The sequence below is a fragment of the Desarmillaria tabescens genome, assembly GCF_030435595.1.
Source record: "Desarmillaria tabescens strain CCBAS 213 chromosome Unknown EV420scaffold_48, whole genome shotgun sequence".
Lineage (NCBI taxonomy): Eukaryota > Fungi > Basidiomycota > Agaricomycetes > Agaricales > Physalacriaceae > Desarmillaria > Desarmillaria tabescens.
This window is the reverse complement of record NW_026848347.1, coordinates 292,368-306,489: the sequence shown is the minus strand read 5'-3', so window position 1 is coordinate 306,489 and position 14,122 is coordinate 292,368. Positions and strand designations below refer to the sequence as shown.

At 49.3% G+C, this 14,122-nt stretch overlaps 7 protein-coding genes across 7 annotated transcripts; 5 read left to right on the top strand and 2 right to left on the bottom strand.

Moving 5' to 3' along the window:
* Positions 1 to 813: 813 nt before the first annotated feature.
* EV420DRAFT_1571554 (putative adenosylhomocysteinase) lies at positions 814 to 3,262 on the bottom strand. Its single transcript, XM_060474323.1, has 12 exons — positions 3,028 to 3,262; positions 2,933 to 2,979; positions 2,842 to 2,877; positions 2,735 to 2,787; positions 2,633 to 2,684; positions 2,520 to 2,554; positions 2,290 to 2,468; positions 2,002 to 2,261; positions 1,742 to 1,953; positions 1,537 to 1,686; positions 1,255 to 1,478; positions 814 to 1,195 (listed from the first exon to the last, which is right to left on the bottom strand). Exons 1-12 carry the CDS (start codon positions 3,044 to 3,046, stop codon positions 1,158 to 1,160), a joined length of 1,305 nt encoding a protein of 434 aa, XP_060325704.1. The 5' UTR covers positions 3,047 to 3,262; the 3' UTR covers positions 814 to 1,157.
* Positions 3,263 to 4,288: 1,026 nt separating this feature from the next.
* On the top strand, positions 4,289 to 6,226 carry EV420DRAFT_915376 (uncharacterized protein). Its single transcript, XM_060483976.1, has 2 exons — positions 4,289 to 4,933; positions 4,991 to 6,226. Exons 1-2 carry the CDS (start codon positions 4,553 to 4,555, stop codon positions 5,924 to 5,926), a joined length of 1,317 nt encoding a protein of 438 aa, XP_060325703.1. The 5' UTR covers positions 4,289 to 4,552; the 3' UTR covers positions 5,927 to 6,226.
* Positions 6,227 to 6,377: 151 nt separating this feature from the next.
* EV420DRAFT_915292 (thioredoxin-like protein) lies at positions 6,378 to 8,058 on the bottom strand. The gene is made up of 7 exons (XM_060483975.1): positions 7,775 to 8,058; positions 7,574 to 7,724; positions 7,443 to 7,517; positions 7,213 to 7,379; positions 7,010 to 7,161; positions 6,924 to 6,939; positions 6,378 to 6,865 (listed from the first exon to the last, which is right to left on the bottom strand). The coding sequence occupies exons 1-7, from the start codon at positions 7,829 to 7,831 to the stop codon at positions 6,830 to 6,832; spliced, it is 654 nt and encodes a 217-aa protein (XP_060325702.1). The 5' UTR covers positions 7,832 to 8,058; the 3' UTR covers positions 6,378 to 6,829.
* A 605-nt stretch (positions 8,059 to 8,663) lies between these two features.
* On the top strand, positions 8,664 to 9,462 carry EV420DRAFT_1276869 (uncharacterized protein; the record flags this gene model as incomplete). The annotated part of the gene is made up of 5 exons (XM_060467985.1): positions 8,664 to 8,772; positions 8,822 to 8,957; positions 9,014 to 9,072; positions 9,121 to 9,159; positions 9,209 to 9,462. Coding segments are annotated over 5 exons (597 nt in total), but the record flags the coding sequence as incomplete, so codon positions are not given.
* Positions 9,343 to 10,922, top strand: EV420DRAFT_915156 (uncharacterized protein). The gene is made up of 8 exons (XM_060483974.1): positions 9,343 to 9,601; positions 9,654 to 9,686; positions 9,734 to 9,847; positions 9,906 to 9,962; positions 10,017 to 10,284; positions 10,339 to 10,448; positions 10,500 to 10,570; positions 10,625 to 10,922. The coding sequence occupies exons 1-8, from the start codon at positions 9,500 to 9,502 to the stop codon at positions 10,770 to 10,772; spliced, it is 903 nt and encodes a 300-aa protein (XP_060325700.1). The 5' UTR covers positions 9,343 to 9,499; the 3' UTR covers positions 10,773 to 10,922.
* An 836-nt stretch (positions 10,923 to 11,758) lies between these two features.
* EV420DRAFT_915021 (uncharacterized protein) lies at positions 11,759 to 13,134 on the top strand. Its single transcript, XM_060483973.1, has one exon. It carries the CDS (start codon positions 12,064 to 12,066, stop codon positions 12,982 to 12,984), a length of 921 nt encoding a protein of 306 aa, XP_060325699.1. The 5' UTR covers positions 11,759 to 12,063; the 3' UTR covers positions 12,985 to 13,134.
* A 537-nt stretch (positions 13,135 to 13,671) lies between these two features.
* EV420DRAFT_1648284 (uncharacterized protein) lies at positions 13,672 to 14,076 on the top strand (the record flags this gene model as incomplete). The annotated part of the gene is made up of 2 exons (XM_060478131.1): positions 13,672 to 13,995; positions 14,053 to 14,076. 2 exons carry the CDS (start codon positions 13,672 to 13,674, stop codon positions 14,074 to 14,076), a joined length of 348 nt encoding a protein of 115 aa, XP_060325698.1.
* Between the last annotated feature and the right edge of the window lie 46 nt (positions 14,077 to 14,122).

Genomic DNA, 14,122 nt, shown 5'->3' with positions numbered 1-14,122 from the left:
TACGGATGCGGAGGGCAAGACCTAGTAACAAGCTGCACACATATACATCGGTAATTGCTTTCATCGTTGCATCGCCCACGGCAGAGATAACGTAGCTGGAAAGGACGAGCATGTGCGGCAGCAATGTAGTCTTCAGTTGTAGTAAGAGGCCGCGCCATTGTGGTGGTTATCATCGGGCAACTACTAAGAGCTGACTTGATCAGACTCAGAAAGAGTCTGAAAGACAAGAACAGTCGGTTAGTCACACGTGCATCGCCAACTCGAAGGGAGCCTGAATTTATCACAGTGAATCAACCAAGCAAGAGAATGTTCCCTTCAGATCCCCGGAAAGAACTTGCCCCGTTCAAGTGGAAATCTTTCAAGTTGGTCAGCACCGATCACCAGGATGGACAAAATTAAACACATCACAAGGAAGGTAGCAGAAGCACAGGATTGAAGATTTCGACCAAACAGGTCTGTTTGACATGCCAACTGTTGGTCCAGAACAGACGAGAGTCCACGCATTGTGCAAGGTAATTCACCTCATACCGTGACCGGACCAGTAAATTTGGACGAATGTTGTCCCGCTTTTCCTTTTGACGACTTGAGCCAGAATAAACAGTTTGAACAAAGGCGCACCTTGAGGGGACAACAATAGGCGCCTCGAGATACCATCATCAAAAGGAGATATCAGGTACCGAAGCTTGAAAAGCGATACCATACCGCGGCCACATTCACCGACAATGGCAACCTTCGATAAGGAGACAAATATCCATCTACTTACCGTTACCAGCCTTCGCAAACATTGATCTTGGGACTTAGACACGTCCTGGAGTAAAGAAACACTGACAACAATCACTTCGAGGCTCGTTGAGGCCTTGTAAAATACAACAAGCCATTTCTAGACATGCCTTCTACACTATCACACCTTCCACCAACTCCACGTCGCGCGCTCGACCTGCCTGATCAACTGTATGTGTTTTCCCTTGCCATAAATAAACTGTATCTGAGGGAATCAAGTGTTGAAATGATAGTCCGCTCAGAAAAGGACGTTGAAGATCCTTGCTTCCCGTTTGATTGGCGAGGGCTCGTTGAGGCCATCGGTTCTTACGGGTAACTAACCATGCGCTTAGTACCTATGTAGGGAAGGTGGTCAGCTCAAGAGATATTTTCATGAATCATCGTTCGCACCTGTAGTGGTCGGCCTTGTAAGGGCCTAGAAACGTAATGATTTCAATATACCTCCGAAATAGATGACCGGAACTGTGCACTCACCATTGATGGGGATGTCGAGGTACTTTGACTGGGCATCGGACAGGGTCGTCAATTTCACGTTCAGCTGTGCCAAGTGGGCACGGGCAACCTCCTCATCAAGCTCTTTGGGGAGGATATGAACTCCGAGAGGGAACTTTTCGGGTGTAGTCCACAGGGCAATCTGAGCAAGAGTCTGGTTCGCGAACGAGCAAGACATGACGAAAGATGGGTGTCCGGTAGCACATCTGTCAAGAGGAAGCGAATTTGTTAGAAAAACCAAAGCATAATTGCATGCGTTCATACCCGAGGTTGACGAGGCGGCCTTCAGCAAGAAGGATGATGTGACGTCCGGAGGGCATTGTGAAACGGTCGACCTGGGGCTTGACATTGACAACCGACTGGGCATTAGACTTCAACCAGGCAACATCAATCTCAACATCGAAGTGACCGATGCTAAACGGAAGATCAATAAAATGACAGGCCGAACATATGGATGCGTGTTACTTACTTGCAAACGATGGCATCTTCAGGCATCACTGGGAAATGAGCAGAAGTAATGATATCCCTGTTTCCAGTCGTGGTGACGAACACGTTGCCCCTAGGAGCAGCTTCCTCCATGGTGGTAACCTCGTACCCAGCCATGGCGGCCTGCAAGGCATTGATGGGGTCAATCTCGGTGATCAGGACGCGAGCACCATAGGACCTCAAAGACTCGGCACACTAAAAATTCCGTTAGGACCACTCAACCTGTAGCAACGAACCACTTACGCCCTTTCCGACGTCTCCGAAACCAGCAACGACAGCTACCTTACCAGCCAACATAACGTCTGTCGCACGTTTGATCCCATCGACAAGGGATTCACGGCACCCGTAAAGGTTGTCGAATTTAGACTTGGTGACAGAGTCGTTCACGTTGATAGCTGGGACTCTGAGTTTGCCGTCACGGAATGCCTTGTAAAGGTGGTGAACTCCGGTAGTGGTTTCCTCAGAAATACCGCGAATGCCTATGTATAGAATGTAAGAATGCCCTAGCAGTGCGTATTGAGGGGAATGGACCTTTGAGATACTGGGGGTATTTTTCGTGAACAATGCTGGTGAGATCACCACCGTCATCAAGAATCATGTTCAGGGGCTGTCCGCCAGGAAAGGCAGCGAGAGTCTGTTCGATACACCAATTGTACTCTTCCTCGGTTTCACCTTTCCAGGCGAAAACAGGTACACCCGTGGCCGCGATGCTGATGGCGTATCAGGATCCACGTATAGCGGGATGAGACGGTTCAACTTACGCAGCAGCAGCGTGATCCTGAGTAGAGAAGATGTTCTACAAAATGCATTTTTAAACGATGTTGTCGTCTCGAATAAAAGGGGATCATAACGAACGCAAGGACGACCAGGTGACCTCGGCTCCGAGAGCAGTGAGGGTCTCGATGAGGACTGCGGTTTGGATGGTCCTTAATCCATAGTAAGATACGCCATAAAGGCAGAAATACAAAAGACATACATGTGAAGACATCCAGCAATACGGGCGCCTTTCAAAGGCTGGGAGGGACCGTACTATATACCAATGAAGTGAGATGCTGGCGAAGAACGGAAAAGAGGCGATCCAACCTTCTGACGGAGGTACATGAGTCCGGGCATCTCATTCTACAGCCAAACGAAATCAGATCATCAATATCGATGCAGGAGTGATATGTCCAACCTCGGCGATCTCAATCTCTTTGCGGCCAAAGGCAGCGAGAGAAACGTCTACAACAGCGTCAACAGCTGCAGCAACATCGATGCCATCTCACTCACCAGCAACTTTGAAGACCATGGCGACTATCGAGAAATGAAGAAGATCGATGAGAAGATAAAGGAAAAGGTCGAACGTTTTTTTCCAGAAAATTTAATTTTGTCCACGGTGTGACGTGTGTGACGAAACGTGATCTGTCACATATGTCACGGTACATTCACGCTGCCACTAAACTGCCAATGGTACCACCAGGTTCAGCATGGAAGACAAACAAAAAGGCTGCCGAATCTCAGAAATTGTGCAGTATTCCTGCAAATCAAGGAACAAGCAGGGGAGATCAGTAGTGGACTGCTCGCCCATCGTTCGTCTCTTCAGAATGTAAGGGCATTTCCGACAAGTTTCATACCTTGCCAACTTTTCCCATACAGATGCGCTGGGAGACCGGCGGTAGAAATCACTAGGGTGGTCACTATTTCCGACCAAGGGGAAGTGATAATACCCAGCAACATCGAGTCAGTTCCATCCAATGGTCCGTTTCATTCCAACAGCCCACTGATCTCTCACATGTAGTAAAATCCTTCCGAAGGGCAAACCCTTCAGCGAGATACATCGCGAGCATGGCGCAGATGATGAAATGTCCGGCTAATAGCTGATTTACGTTGGACAATATCGACACCGAAGCATCACACGAATCCGCACCGCCCGAAAGAATATATTTGCTGCCAATCTAAAGCATTACCTGAGTCACACCTGTGCCGCTTCAGGGTAGGGACCATGCTCTTCAAGGCTTAGGTTCTTCTGTCTGATGATTGAATTTACTAGGATTCCCATGAGGTCCAATGATCCGGCTAGATCAGTTGCCCGTAAGCGCTTCAGATCCTCTGAAAATTCCCGAGATTGGTCTCGTGTATCGTTCCTGCCAAAAATTGAAACACTCAAAGTTCTCTTCTCGCTGTATGTGATTTTCCTATAGGTGTAGATCAGTATGTTTACCGTTTAAACTTGAAATGTGACAAGACCCTCGGCATGTGCCGATTTGGCAACCTGTTTCGCGTTTGCAGGGGCATCTCCGAGTCCGCCCTACCGGTTTGCGGCCTAGGCATTCCTCTTAGATACAATCTTTCATGTCTTCTGGAGTACCGACATTCACCGTCGTATGACATTCGCATCAAACAAACAGTCGGCACGATCTGCCTGCCATGTGTCGACCCCAGGCAGAGCGCATATTTTTGAACCGTCATGATCCCTTGGATGTAGGGCGCTTATTAGGTTCGGTTTGCTTTCATTTTGTGAATCGGATGATCGATGCTGAGATCAATCAATTTACAAGATTCTCGTATATACCATGCGAAGCGACCTGATCACTCCGGAGTACAGCCCGTTGCAGGACCATCTTGAGTCGTTAAGTTTTAAGATCTCCCTCACGACCCGTGCTTTGATCTCTGTAATTACAGGATTGACCCCATCCATCGTCCAGGCAGCTAACACGGTTTTTAAAACAGTGGCAGTCCGGAGCACCTGCCGTGTTGGTCTCTATCTTTCCACTACGTTCATAGTGCCAGTGATTTGCACTGCCCGCTGTCCTTCATGCATAACTCTCAAGCGTTACAATGGCTGCCCTATCCAACGGCATCGAGTCTCGATATTAAAGTCGAGCCTCAAACGGAAACGCCATTGCTATCTCCTCCCTCCTCTCCTTCTTTCACGAATACCACCCTGTCCACTCCGCTTTGTCGTCGACGTTCCGGCAGCCCTAAAAGACAACGCCCTTACCCTCCTTTGATTACGCGTTTCGATAATCGCGTTCGTACTTCGGCAGACCCTAAAATGTCTTCAACATACAACAGCAACAACCAGTGGCCAGCTCGTGGTGGAAGCGTTGGAAGTGGCAGATCAAGCAATGAACGTTCATCAGATGACGAGCAGCAAATGTCATACCCTACAACAAATTATTCTGCCTCGTCCGCAGTAAGGATCTTATATGTCAATCTTTTGGGCACAAGTATTGATCGTCACTACGAGCAGATAGACAGGCCTACGTCCTCAAGCTCCAGTCTCTCCGGTGCAATAGGGGATCCTCGCATCCTTCCTTCGACTTCAAGATTTCCAGGACCATCTCCAGGGGGGATGAACGAAGCTTTGGCCTGGCCTGCAGGTCACTCACAGCACCAGATGCTTCAACCCCAATCCTCGATGTATCCCAGTTTACCACCCCATATACCCTTCTATGACACAGCAGAGGCGGACGTCAGCACCATCCCCTACGAGTATCGCAACGATTCATCGCCACCCTCATCATTCACATCACCGCCGTTCGCGGACCCATACAGACAGTACGAAACATTCCCGGCGCACCCGCCATCATCGTCATCAGGATCTCCATATCCCGCACCGCCTCAAGAAGAGATTCGCAGCCTCCGAAGAAAAGTCAGGGAGCTTGAGCGTCTTCGTGAACAGGACAAAGATCGCATACAAATGCTTCAGAATGAATTGAACAGCAATTCATCTCCCCGACTATCTACCTCGCCGTCCTTCCAAGAGTCATGGAGGCTTCGTACTGAGGCCCGTCAGCGTCAGTTCTGTTCACTCAATCGTGCTGGCAATGCCCTATGTGCTTGGCACGATTCCCGTCGTGAACGACGCGTACATCCCCCCAGGATGGCTCCCCCTGGATATCTCAATTGTGGCTGTTCCTTCGAAGAGGCACTGTTTGAGGAAAGCTTATCACGGCATGGCGTTGGAAGCTACCTCCCTGGGGAGAATGTCCGGATGGATCCCGCGTTACGCAACCCTCTCCTGAAGCTACTACAGGAAAGATACGGATACCGGGATGGTGATTTCGAGCGGGATCCTCGTACAGGCGATTGGGTAGCTGGAGACGGACCTGCAAAATGGGAGCAGCAACTTCATGTCGGTGTTACGAATCCTCGTCGCCCTCGGGCAGACCACGATCGTCGATGAACAAAATAGGACATGGAACACTTGATGGACCGTGGAATGATAGAACTTTGACATTATTCACTTCTTGCGCGTCCCAATGATCTCATTGCCGCCACTCCACCTGTCATTTAAGATGAGCATATATACTATGTATTTCGACTAATTGATTTTACTTATATAATATCTTATTATGTATTCTACCAGTGCTTGTATTGTATCCCGTAGAACTTACTCTGTACATACGTGTAAGTGCGGGTCGTGTACCTCGCTCTTGTTGTTAGCAGTGGACCGAAGCAGAGTAGGCCCGACGTAGGTCTGTTTCACCACATCTGATCTTGATATATACATACCCGCCAATGAAACACTCGACGCTACGCAGAGATGCGCGAGCTGTCGGCGGATCAATTGCAAATATTTACCTAGGGACAGGGCCCAATGATATAAGATGAATAGATCCTAGACCCATGTAGGGTAGTACCATCAAAGTGCTGGTATTTCCAAGGCCCTGTGTGACATCCAGTGTGGACTTGGACGTGAAGTCCCCGAACCACGGGTAGGCGGCCCGTGCAGGCGACAGTGCTGTGAATTAGGTTACAGAAAGGTACACTCCTACGAGGGTCATCAGTGTTTCGAATGTGTAGCTGCCAAAGGTGATGGGAGGTTCCAACGAGTAGAATGATCGCCGGAATCGTTCCGAGCACCGGGTCTGCGGGATCGTTTGTCGTTCATCGAGTTGCCTTGGGACCAAACAGAGTTCATTTGTATTTTTTTGGAGGCCGGCGTGAACGAGACCAACAATGACCGAGGCCTAGGAAACATAGTGCTTGAGCGGCGTAACGAAAAAGGTAGTTCGAAGGATAATCTCTGGTCCATGAATTTGATTCGAAACCCATGTGTAGTATGGTATGGAATTATGATAATACATCATGCGTACGCGAATTCCCCGCCTTTCTCAAGAGCCTTGATACGAAGTGTTGGATCAGCCATTTTCATACAAATTAATTGAGATTATACTCACTCGCTTGTATGCTGGGCTAGAAGTGATGCAATGTCGAGATGTCGATGATTAGTTGAATTTGAAGGTCGAGGTAAATCACATCTTACCGAGCATGTACTTTCTGAACGTACCCTGACGTATTCTTCCCTGCGGAGTTGATATCAACTAGACCCTCCAGGGGAAAGATCATTATGAAATCCGCGGAGGTAGGCTCAACGCCTCCGGCAATCCATTTGACTTTACTCAATTGCTGCTCGACCTTTTGTTGGTTAGATGTAGCGCTGGACAATGAGGTAGGTCATTAACTCACTAACTCAGAATGTTTCGAAAGTTCGGGCTTGACCAATACTTTTTCCATTTGGCTAAATAAGAAGCGCACGAAGGGACGAAGGAACCAAGGAGATTGCTGAGGCACGAAGCGGAAGATCAAACCCATAACAAGGACTGGCATCAAGGAACCTTCTGCGTAGTGGGTGTCTAAAGTATAGGGACAACAGAAGCTCAAACGTTTTGCGTATGCGCGCGGGGAGAATCTCTCACAGTATAAATTATTGATGTGCTCGGATTCAGTTGTCGTCCGGAACCGTCCATTTCCGTACTTTTCGATAAGATATTCTGGTCCTGAAGCATGAGAACTTGGAACGTCGTCTGCCAGAAAGAAATGAACCAACCAATAATTGCGCCACTTTCGGCAAGGTTTATATCGCCGTCGGTGATGACAGGAGATTTTCCCAGGGGATTGACCTCCAAAAGCTCGCTCGGTGCCCGGTGAAGAGAATTGCGATAGTATTTCTTGATTTCGTAAGGGGCGCCTAGCTCTTCCTAGCATTTCATCAGCCTTATCAGGTGCTCACAGTAGCCCAAAGACTCACCAAGAGCCAGAGTATTCTCTGGGATCGAGAATCATTCAGATGATGCACAATAATCATTATCCTGGATGTAGGGGAAGGGAAGAAGCTGTGGGGGCATCCTGTGCGACGTTCTATGAACTTGAGCGGATGTCGATTGGACGGTCAATAATGGACGATCGTTCCAATCACGAGCACATGACTCCGACTCGGCTCCAGAATCAAGGTCGAAGTTCTAGCTGCGCTCCTGCGGAAACCAGATCATCCGGATATGTAACCTGCCTCGACGTCCACATTGCCTTAGAAAGAAACGGATCTAGCGTTGGGGTGAGAAGGGGCTTGAGCCTGCTGCAAGGATCGCTATCTGTGGAATTTTTGCCCTAACTTTTTCACACACATTCCGGGGAAACCGAGGAACAACATCGTGGGTACCGCGAAAATAAAGCGTGGGTAAACATTCTGTACTACTCTATGACAAATAGGAAAAAACCATTCCACAAAGTGTAAAGCAAACAAATTCATTGCGAGTACAAACTTGAACTTGACATTGAAATTGAAACGTTGAAGTCACAGGGACACGCGCTTGACACGCGTTGTTTGGTCGTGTCGTCGTCGACACCATGTGGTGGCATTCCGGACCGATCTGTCGTAACTCCTGCTGTATCTACCATGCTGTTCATTCTTTTGCCTTGGACATTGTCTTTTCTTCCTGTTTCCAATGCTTTTCTGTGGTCGCGAAATGAGAAAAATCGTCAATCGCTGTTAACAGGTATCGCCACTTCTTTTGCAGTACTGGAAGGGAGGCTCACGGTCCGGTAGAGCTGCCCCTAACACCAAACGAGATAGGCAGTATATTTCGAACGCAGGGTGGGAATGTCTTTTCTTCACGTAAATTTATGTCATCGTAGGCATAGACTCTCTTCAAGAGTATTCTCGGAAATCAGACTGCTTTCGTCGCGTCGCTGGAAACATCAAAGTGCGATGCAGTGCTTTGGAAATGGATGAAGATGAACGCGTCGCCGGTGTGTTCCTTGAAACACGCTTCTCTCCCTCTCACTGTCGGCTCGTTAGCCGCGATATCCATGACATTGTGTGAACTTGCAACCGCCAAACATCTGTCACCGCCGCTTGAATGCACCCTATTCTCATCTGAAAATACCCCCTTATATTCCCAAGGACATGGTGATACTCAGGGAAAGTGCGTCGAGTGAGTCGGTACTTTTTTCCCCCGGTAACAAACTATGCTCACTCCATTTGTTTTAGAGCATTATCCCGGAGCGCACAGTTCTGGTCCAGCTACTCCGGATATCTGAGAGAAGTTCGTGAGTGACGCTATTTATCGGTCGGGAATATGCTCCGAAGTCCGCTAGCCCAACTTTGTTTCTCTTTCAGAAGATGGCACGACATCGGTAAGCTAAAACACCTACAGAGCGTCATGCCGGGCGACGCGTTTTGCAGATACGGCGAGAGACATTTACAGCACCATTACTCAAGAGAAGATCGCACTCTTACGGTATCTCTCACAGCGCCAGCGCACGGAATATGCGCACATGTCGGCCTGGGAGTCTCATTTGTCGGTACTTCCATTCCTTGTCGTTTTCTTGAGCCGGGTTCATGCTTGCAATAGAGTTTACAGAATATCACGGCTGTTATGCAGGTCCTTTCAGCCAGGATGGACACTGATGCTCAGAGTGCCATCAATCGCTTACTGAGGAACATGGAAAAAGTAAATTTCCAAGGCTACGAGCCATGCTCACACTCACGGGCTCGCAGACATCCGAAGTGTCTCAAGATGTGATCCAAAACCTGCGGGCTCAGGGCGAGGATGTCATCAAAGTCTTATTTCAACAAGTAATGGATTCAGTCATTGTCCGTCTTCTGTTGATGATCTCATGATCTGTAGATCGGTGCTACTTTCGCCGAAATGTCTGAACGTGTGAGTAGCTCGTAGACCATCATATCCCCGTACTAACAGTCTCCTAGCACACCGGCTCACTCGACAACATTGTGATGATGATTAGGCATACCGTGGCTGTCGAATTAGAAGCTGTGTTTGCGGTCGTTGCTGAACAACAGCAGTTAAACACGGATCTTTCGGTATGTTCGCTATGGCAATTGAAAAAAAGTTATTTTACTGGACTGTTGATGACGATAGGTTCAAGCTAATTCTCGTTGGATGTCAATCGAAGCGAGTTTCGTTGAGATGCAACATGTAAGTTTCCGTTCCATTTCGTCTGGCTTTGCGACATTAATGATAGAATCGAAGAACATCTTACTCCTGACAGAAGCCAGTTCACAAGTCATCAAGGCACTTGATGAATCGACCGAACGCAACCTGGTTCTTGTGGAAGAACAAGCGAACGCAACGCGTACTGCCACTGAACTCGTTGAGTCTCTTCACCGGATGTCCACAGGAGCACACGACGAACTCCGGAAAATGAACTCCTCGGTTATCTTACTTCACCAGAGTCTTCTCCCGAGAACGCACTGGGCTAAAGCGGGATTTATGAGATTTTTGGAGATATTTTTGCGGGGTATTGTGTATTTTCTCATGTTTTCAGTCCCCGAGCTAACCGGCGTGTGTGAAGTCGACGCTGAATATCTAGGCTCTCTTGACAGGATTTATGTCTTCCAACTGTTATCCCTGCTTTCTGGTTTTGGCGTTCATCTCTTTCACGGCATTGCTTCCTCATTCATGGTTCGTGTTCCTGGTGAGCGCTTAGGATAATGCCCTGATAGGTCTTCTTAGAGCATGCTTGTTCTTCTTTATTCTTTCCGGAGCTACACATCAAGACTTCTCTGTAGCTTCCAGGGCGACAGGTAAGCGCGCGTTTATTGTTGTTAGAGACGACTTCCCACGAACGTTCAATATAGCCAGTCTTCTCGGCAACCAACGCTTGTCTCTCAAACTCCAGTCCTTCGAGATCAAGGCGCTCCATCAAGTCGGAGGAGTCGTCAGCATAGACATACTCTCCGTGTTTCTCGGATCCCAGATCGTCTCTGTCGTTCAGATCCATGTTGAATACTCTACTCGCTCAATGTTTGCTCAGCTGACGGATGAACCGACGTTCGGACTCGACTTTGGCGCTTTGGTGTCTCTCGGCTACGTATCTGGTGGTTCGGCTGCGTCTTGCTCTCTACTAAATAAAGGCACCTGCACTTTACACTAACTCGTCAAGCATGTAACCGTTTCAATCAGTAAGGTGTACTATATCAATTGTGATGATTTGGTGGTTCCTTTTGCACAGTCCCACGGCTGTTCTCCAGTACGCCCATAATGAGAGACATGCGGCTCGCGTAGCGAACAGTAAAACGCCGTGATTCACAGGAAGTAGAAGCTGTGGCCCAGACCCAAGATACAGATACAGATGACACGAGTACACCGGCGCTCGTCGCACACGTCACACAGCATGCGCCTGGGTACACCGGAGCAAAGTAGTAAAGTCCAGCGTCTAGTAAGCAAAACGTATTTGTACGATTGCCGCCATGTCTGTGTGTTGTTCAACTTCACCCATTTCACTAAAACCGCTGGAAGAAAGGGTACGGAAGAGAGGTTTCCAGAAATGGCAAGTAATCGCGGCACCCGGCGGGGGAACTCGCCCAAAACGGACATGACCTCTTTCTTCCATTTTCCAATTCCTCCTGCGGTTCTCGTTCAACGACCAGGACGCCAGAATTTGGCCGTTTGCCGTGGCCGTACTCGAGATATACACGCCGTTGGCTTCGACCTGACGCTCCCGCTATCCTTGGCTGCGTCCCCATCGACGAATCCTGTGCTGGCAGCACACATTCATTTTGCTTCCATTTTACTGATCGATCTTGGATCATTATACAGTCGCGTCGGCGCCGACGACGAGATATAAGAGACTACGCGACGTAATTCAAGGGCAGAGGAGGTACTTGGGAGTCGTGTATTGTGAGTCGTGAGCCTTGCTATAGAGCCGCTGATTCTTATTGTCTTCATTCTTCATCAGTGATTAGCGGCAGCAAACAACAACAGTTTCTTTTGTCATTGCTGCATTTTAATTGTGAGTACATATATGCTGTCGTACACTTAAAGCCAAAACTGGGGAGTTGTACAGATATCCACGCTTTCACGTCATGTATGCAAATCAGTATCCCCGTGCGAGCCATGCTGCCCAGATTCCTACCGGCTGGCAGCCTCCCTACCAGGGCGCTCCACCGATTCCGCAGGGTTGGAACGTCAAGCCTAATGAATGGAACCAAGGTCAATGGCAGTTCAATCCTGCCTTCAACCACCACCACCATCAGCAGCCGTCCCAGCAATATATTCCCTGGATCCCTAGTCAATCATGGGCTGGAGCACAGCAGCAGCAGCAGCAACAACCCCAACAACAACAGAATCCTTACCAGCGGCCCATAAAGCCGCCAAGTGCGGAATATCTGGCCCAACCTGTGAAGGAAAATGCTTTGGACCTAACGGGCATGATTCCAAGGTTCGTTCTATATCCGCTGTTCTCTATTCTTTCATTAATCGCTTCCTCGTTTCCAGGGCACAAGTATACGGCGAAGAGAACAGCGATGACGATGCACCACACACACCATGGATATGGAATCCTCGAGGCCTAGTGGAGAAGGAGGATGAACAAGGTCTCATCCAAGCTGAGTATTGTGATGCGCACGGCAATCGCTTTCTGCAATCTCGCGGCCCTACGCCGACGCGTCGGCGCTCATCCCTCGAACACGAGGCACCACCGTCTCCCTCACCTTTGCGCCTTCAGCGTCATACGAGTACTCGACAATCATCTGAGCCTTCGCCACAGATCTACGCTGCTGTACCTGCTCCCCGGCGAGGTGCCTCTGAGCCGCCTGTGACTCAATTGTCGTCATACAGCCAACAAAGCCGCCACAGTTCTCCGGAACCACGGCAGCCTCAGCAACAGGACCATCGCCCTCTCCAGCCTACATTCTCGACTAACATTGTTCGCATCCCTGGCCATTACAATAATAATTCACCTACACGACCGAGCAGTGCTGCTACCTCCCCTGGTCATATTAGCAGGAAGTCCAGTCGTAGCAGCAGTGTTGATGCCGAGTTAGCTGCCAAGATGGACCGCTTGAGCACAGGCGCAGGTCCGACTCAGCCTCTGGCCCGAACACTCATCACTACCGACTTACTCTATGCCCTCCTCTTCGTCAACTGTTCATGCAAGTGCAAGTGCACAGATCTACACAGAGGAACCGTCGGCATTGCTGAGCCCTCTTGTCATTAGCCATACTCCAGCCCTTCCTAATCGTTCCCTTGGACGCCATCACACAGCCCCGACGCTTAGCTCCATCCCTGAGACTGCGACACGAGGCAAGACGGAGATATCCTCCCGTGCCGTCGTGGAAACATCCTCTCAAAGCGTTCAGGAGATTCCCCCTCGCAACGCCCCGGAAACTGTCCTCTCGCTCCACAATACCTTCACCTCAGAAGAACGTCACACCTCCGCCACAGAACAACGTGCCTCCGGGCCCTGCACCTCCCAGCAACGTCATGCCTCGAGGCATTCCGGAAACATCCCCTCGCCATGTTCCGGAGACATCTCCCCGCAACGTTCCGGAGACGACTTCACGAGGCACTTCGTCTTACAAGAACGTCATACCCTCGCAACACAGTAACGTCGTTCCTTCTTCTCACAGTAATGGCCATTCTTCGAAACACGCAGGAGTCGTCCTCGCACCACGTTCCAGAGGCATCGTCCCGTAGCATTGTACCTTCGCCACACAGCAGGACTTCACCTCATAGCAGAACTTCACCCCACAGTGCCACCGTGCCATCACCCTATAGTAACGTCATCCCTTCACCTAACAGTAATGTCATACCCTCCCCACACAGCTCCCGTTCATCCCGATCATCTTCCTCCCGGCACCGATTCTCAAGCTCCAGCTCAGGTTCGCGGCGAACATCTCCTCTGATGTCGCACAATCCCCTTCCGGAGCCACCTCGCGAGTTCCAGTACAGTCTACCTCCACCTAGGCAGAAAACGCCGCCTAAAACGTACAAGCGCAAGGTTCGTATGGGATTCTGGAATCGACGGGGAGACCACCTCACGCCGGATGGGCACATTGTTTACGCACCGCCTCATCTTTCCCACCCTGCCGAACTTAAGGATTATCCGCGTACTAAAGATGGGTTCATGAATCATGAGGGGGCTTTTATGAAGCAGAGCCCGAATTGGACCGAGCTGCAGGATTCATTACCAAGGTTTGGACGATCTCCCGTTAGGCCCTATGAAAGTGTAAGTGGATTTCGTTCATCTCGTATGCATTGATGCTGATGAATTTCCTCATTCCAGTTCGTAGTATATAACTACTTTTAAATACTAATTTTCCGACATCTGTATTCTTTAGCATACCATTGGGATT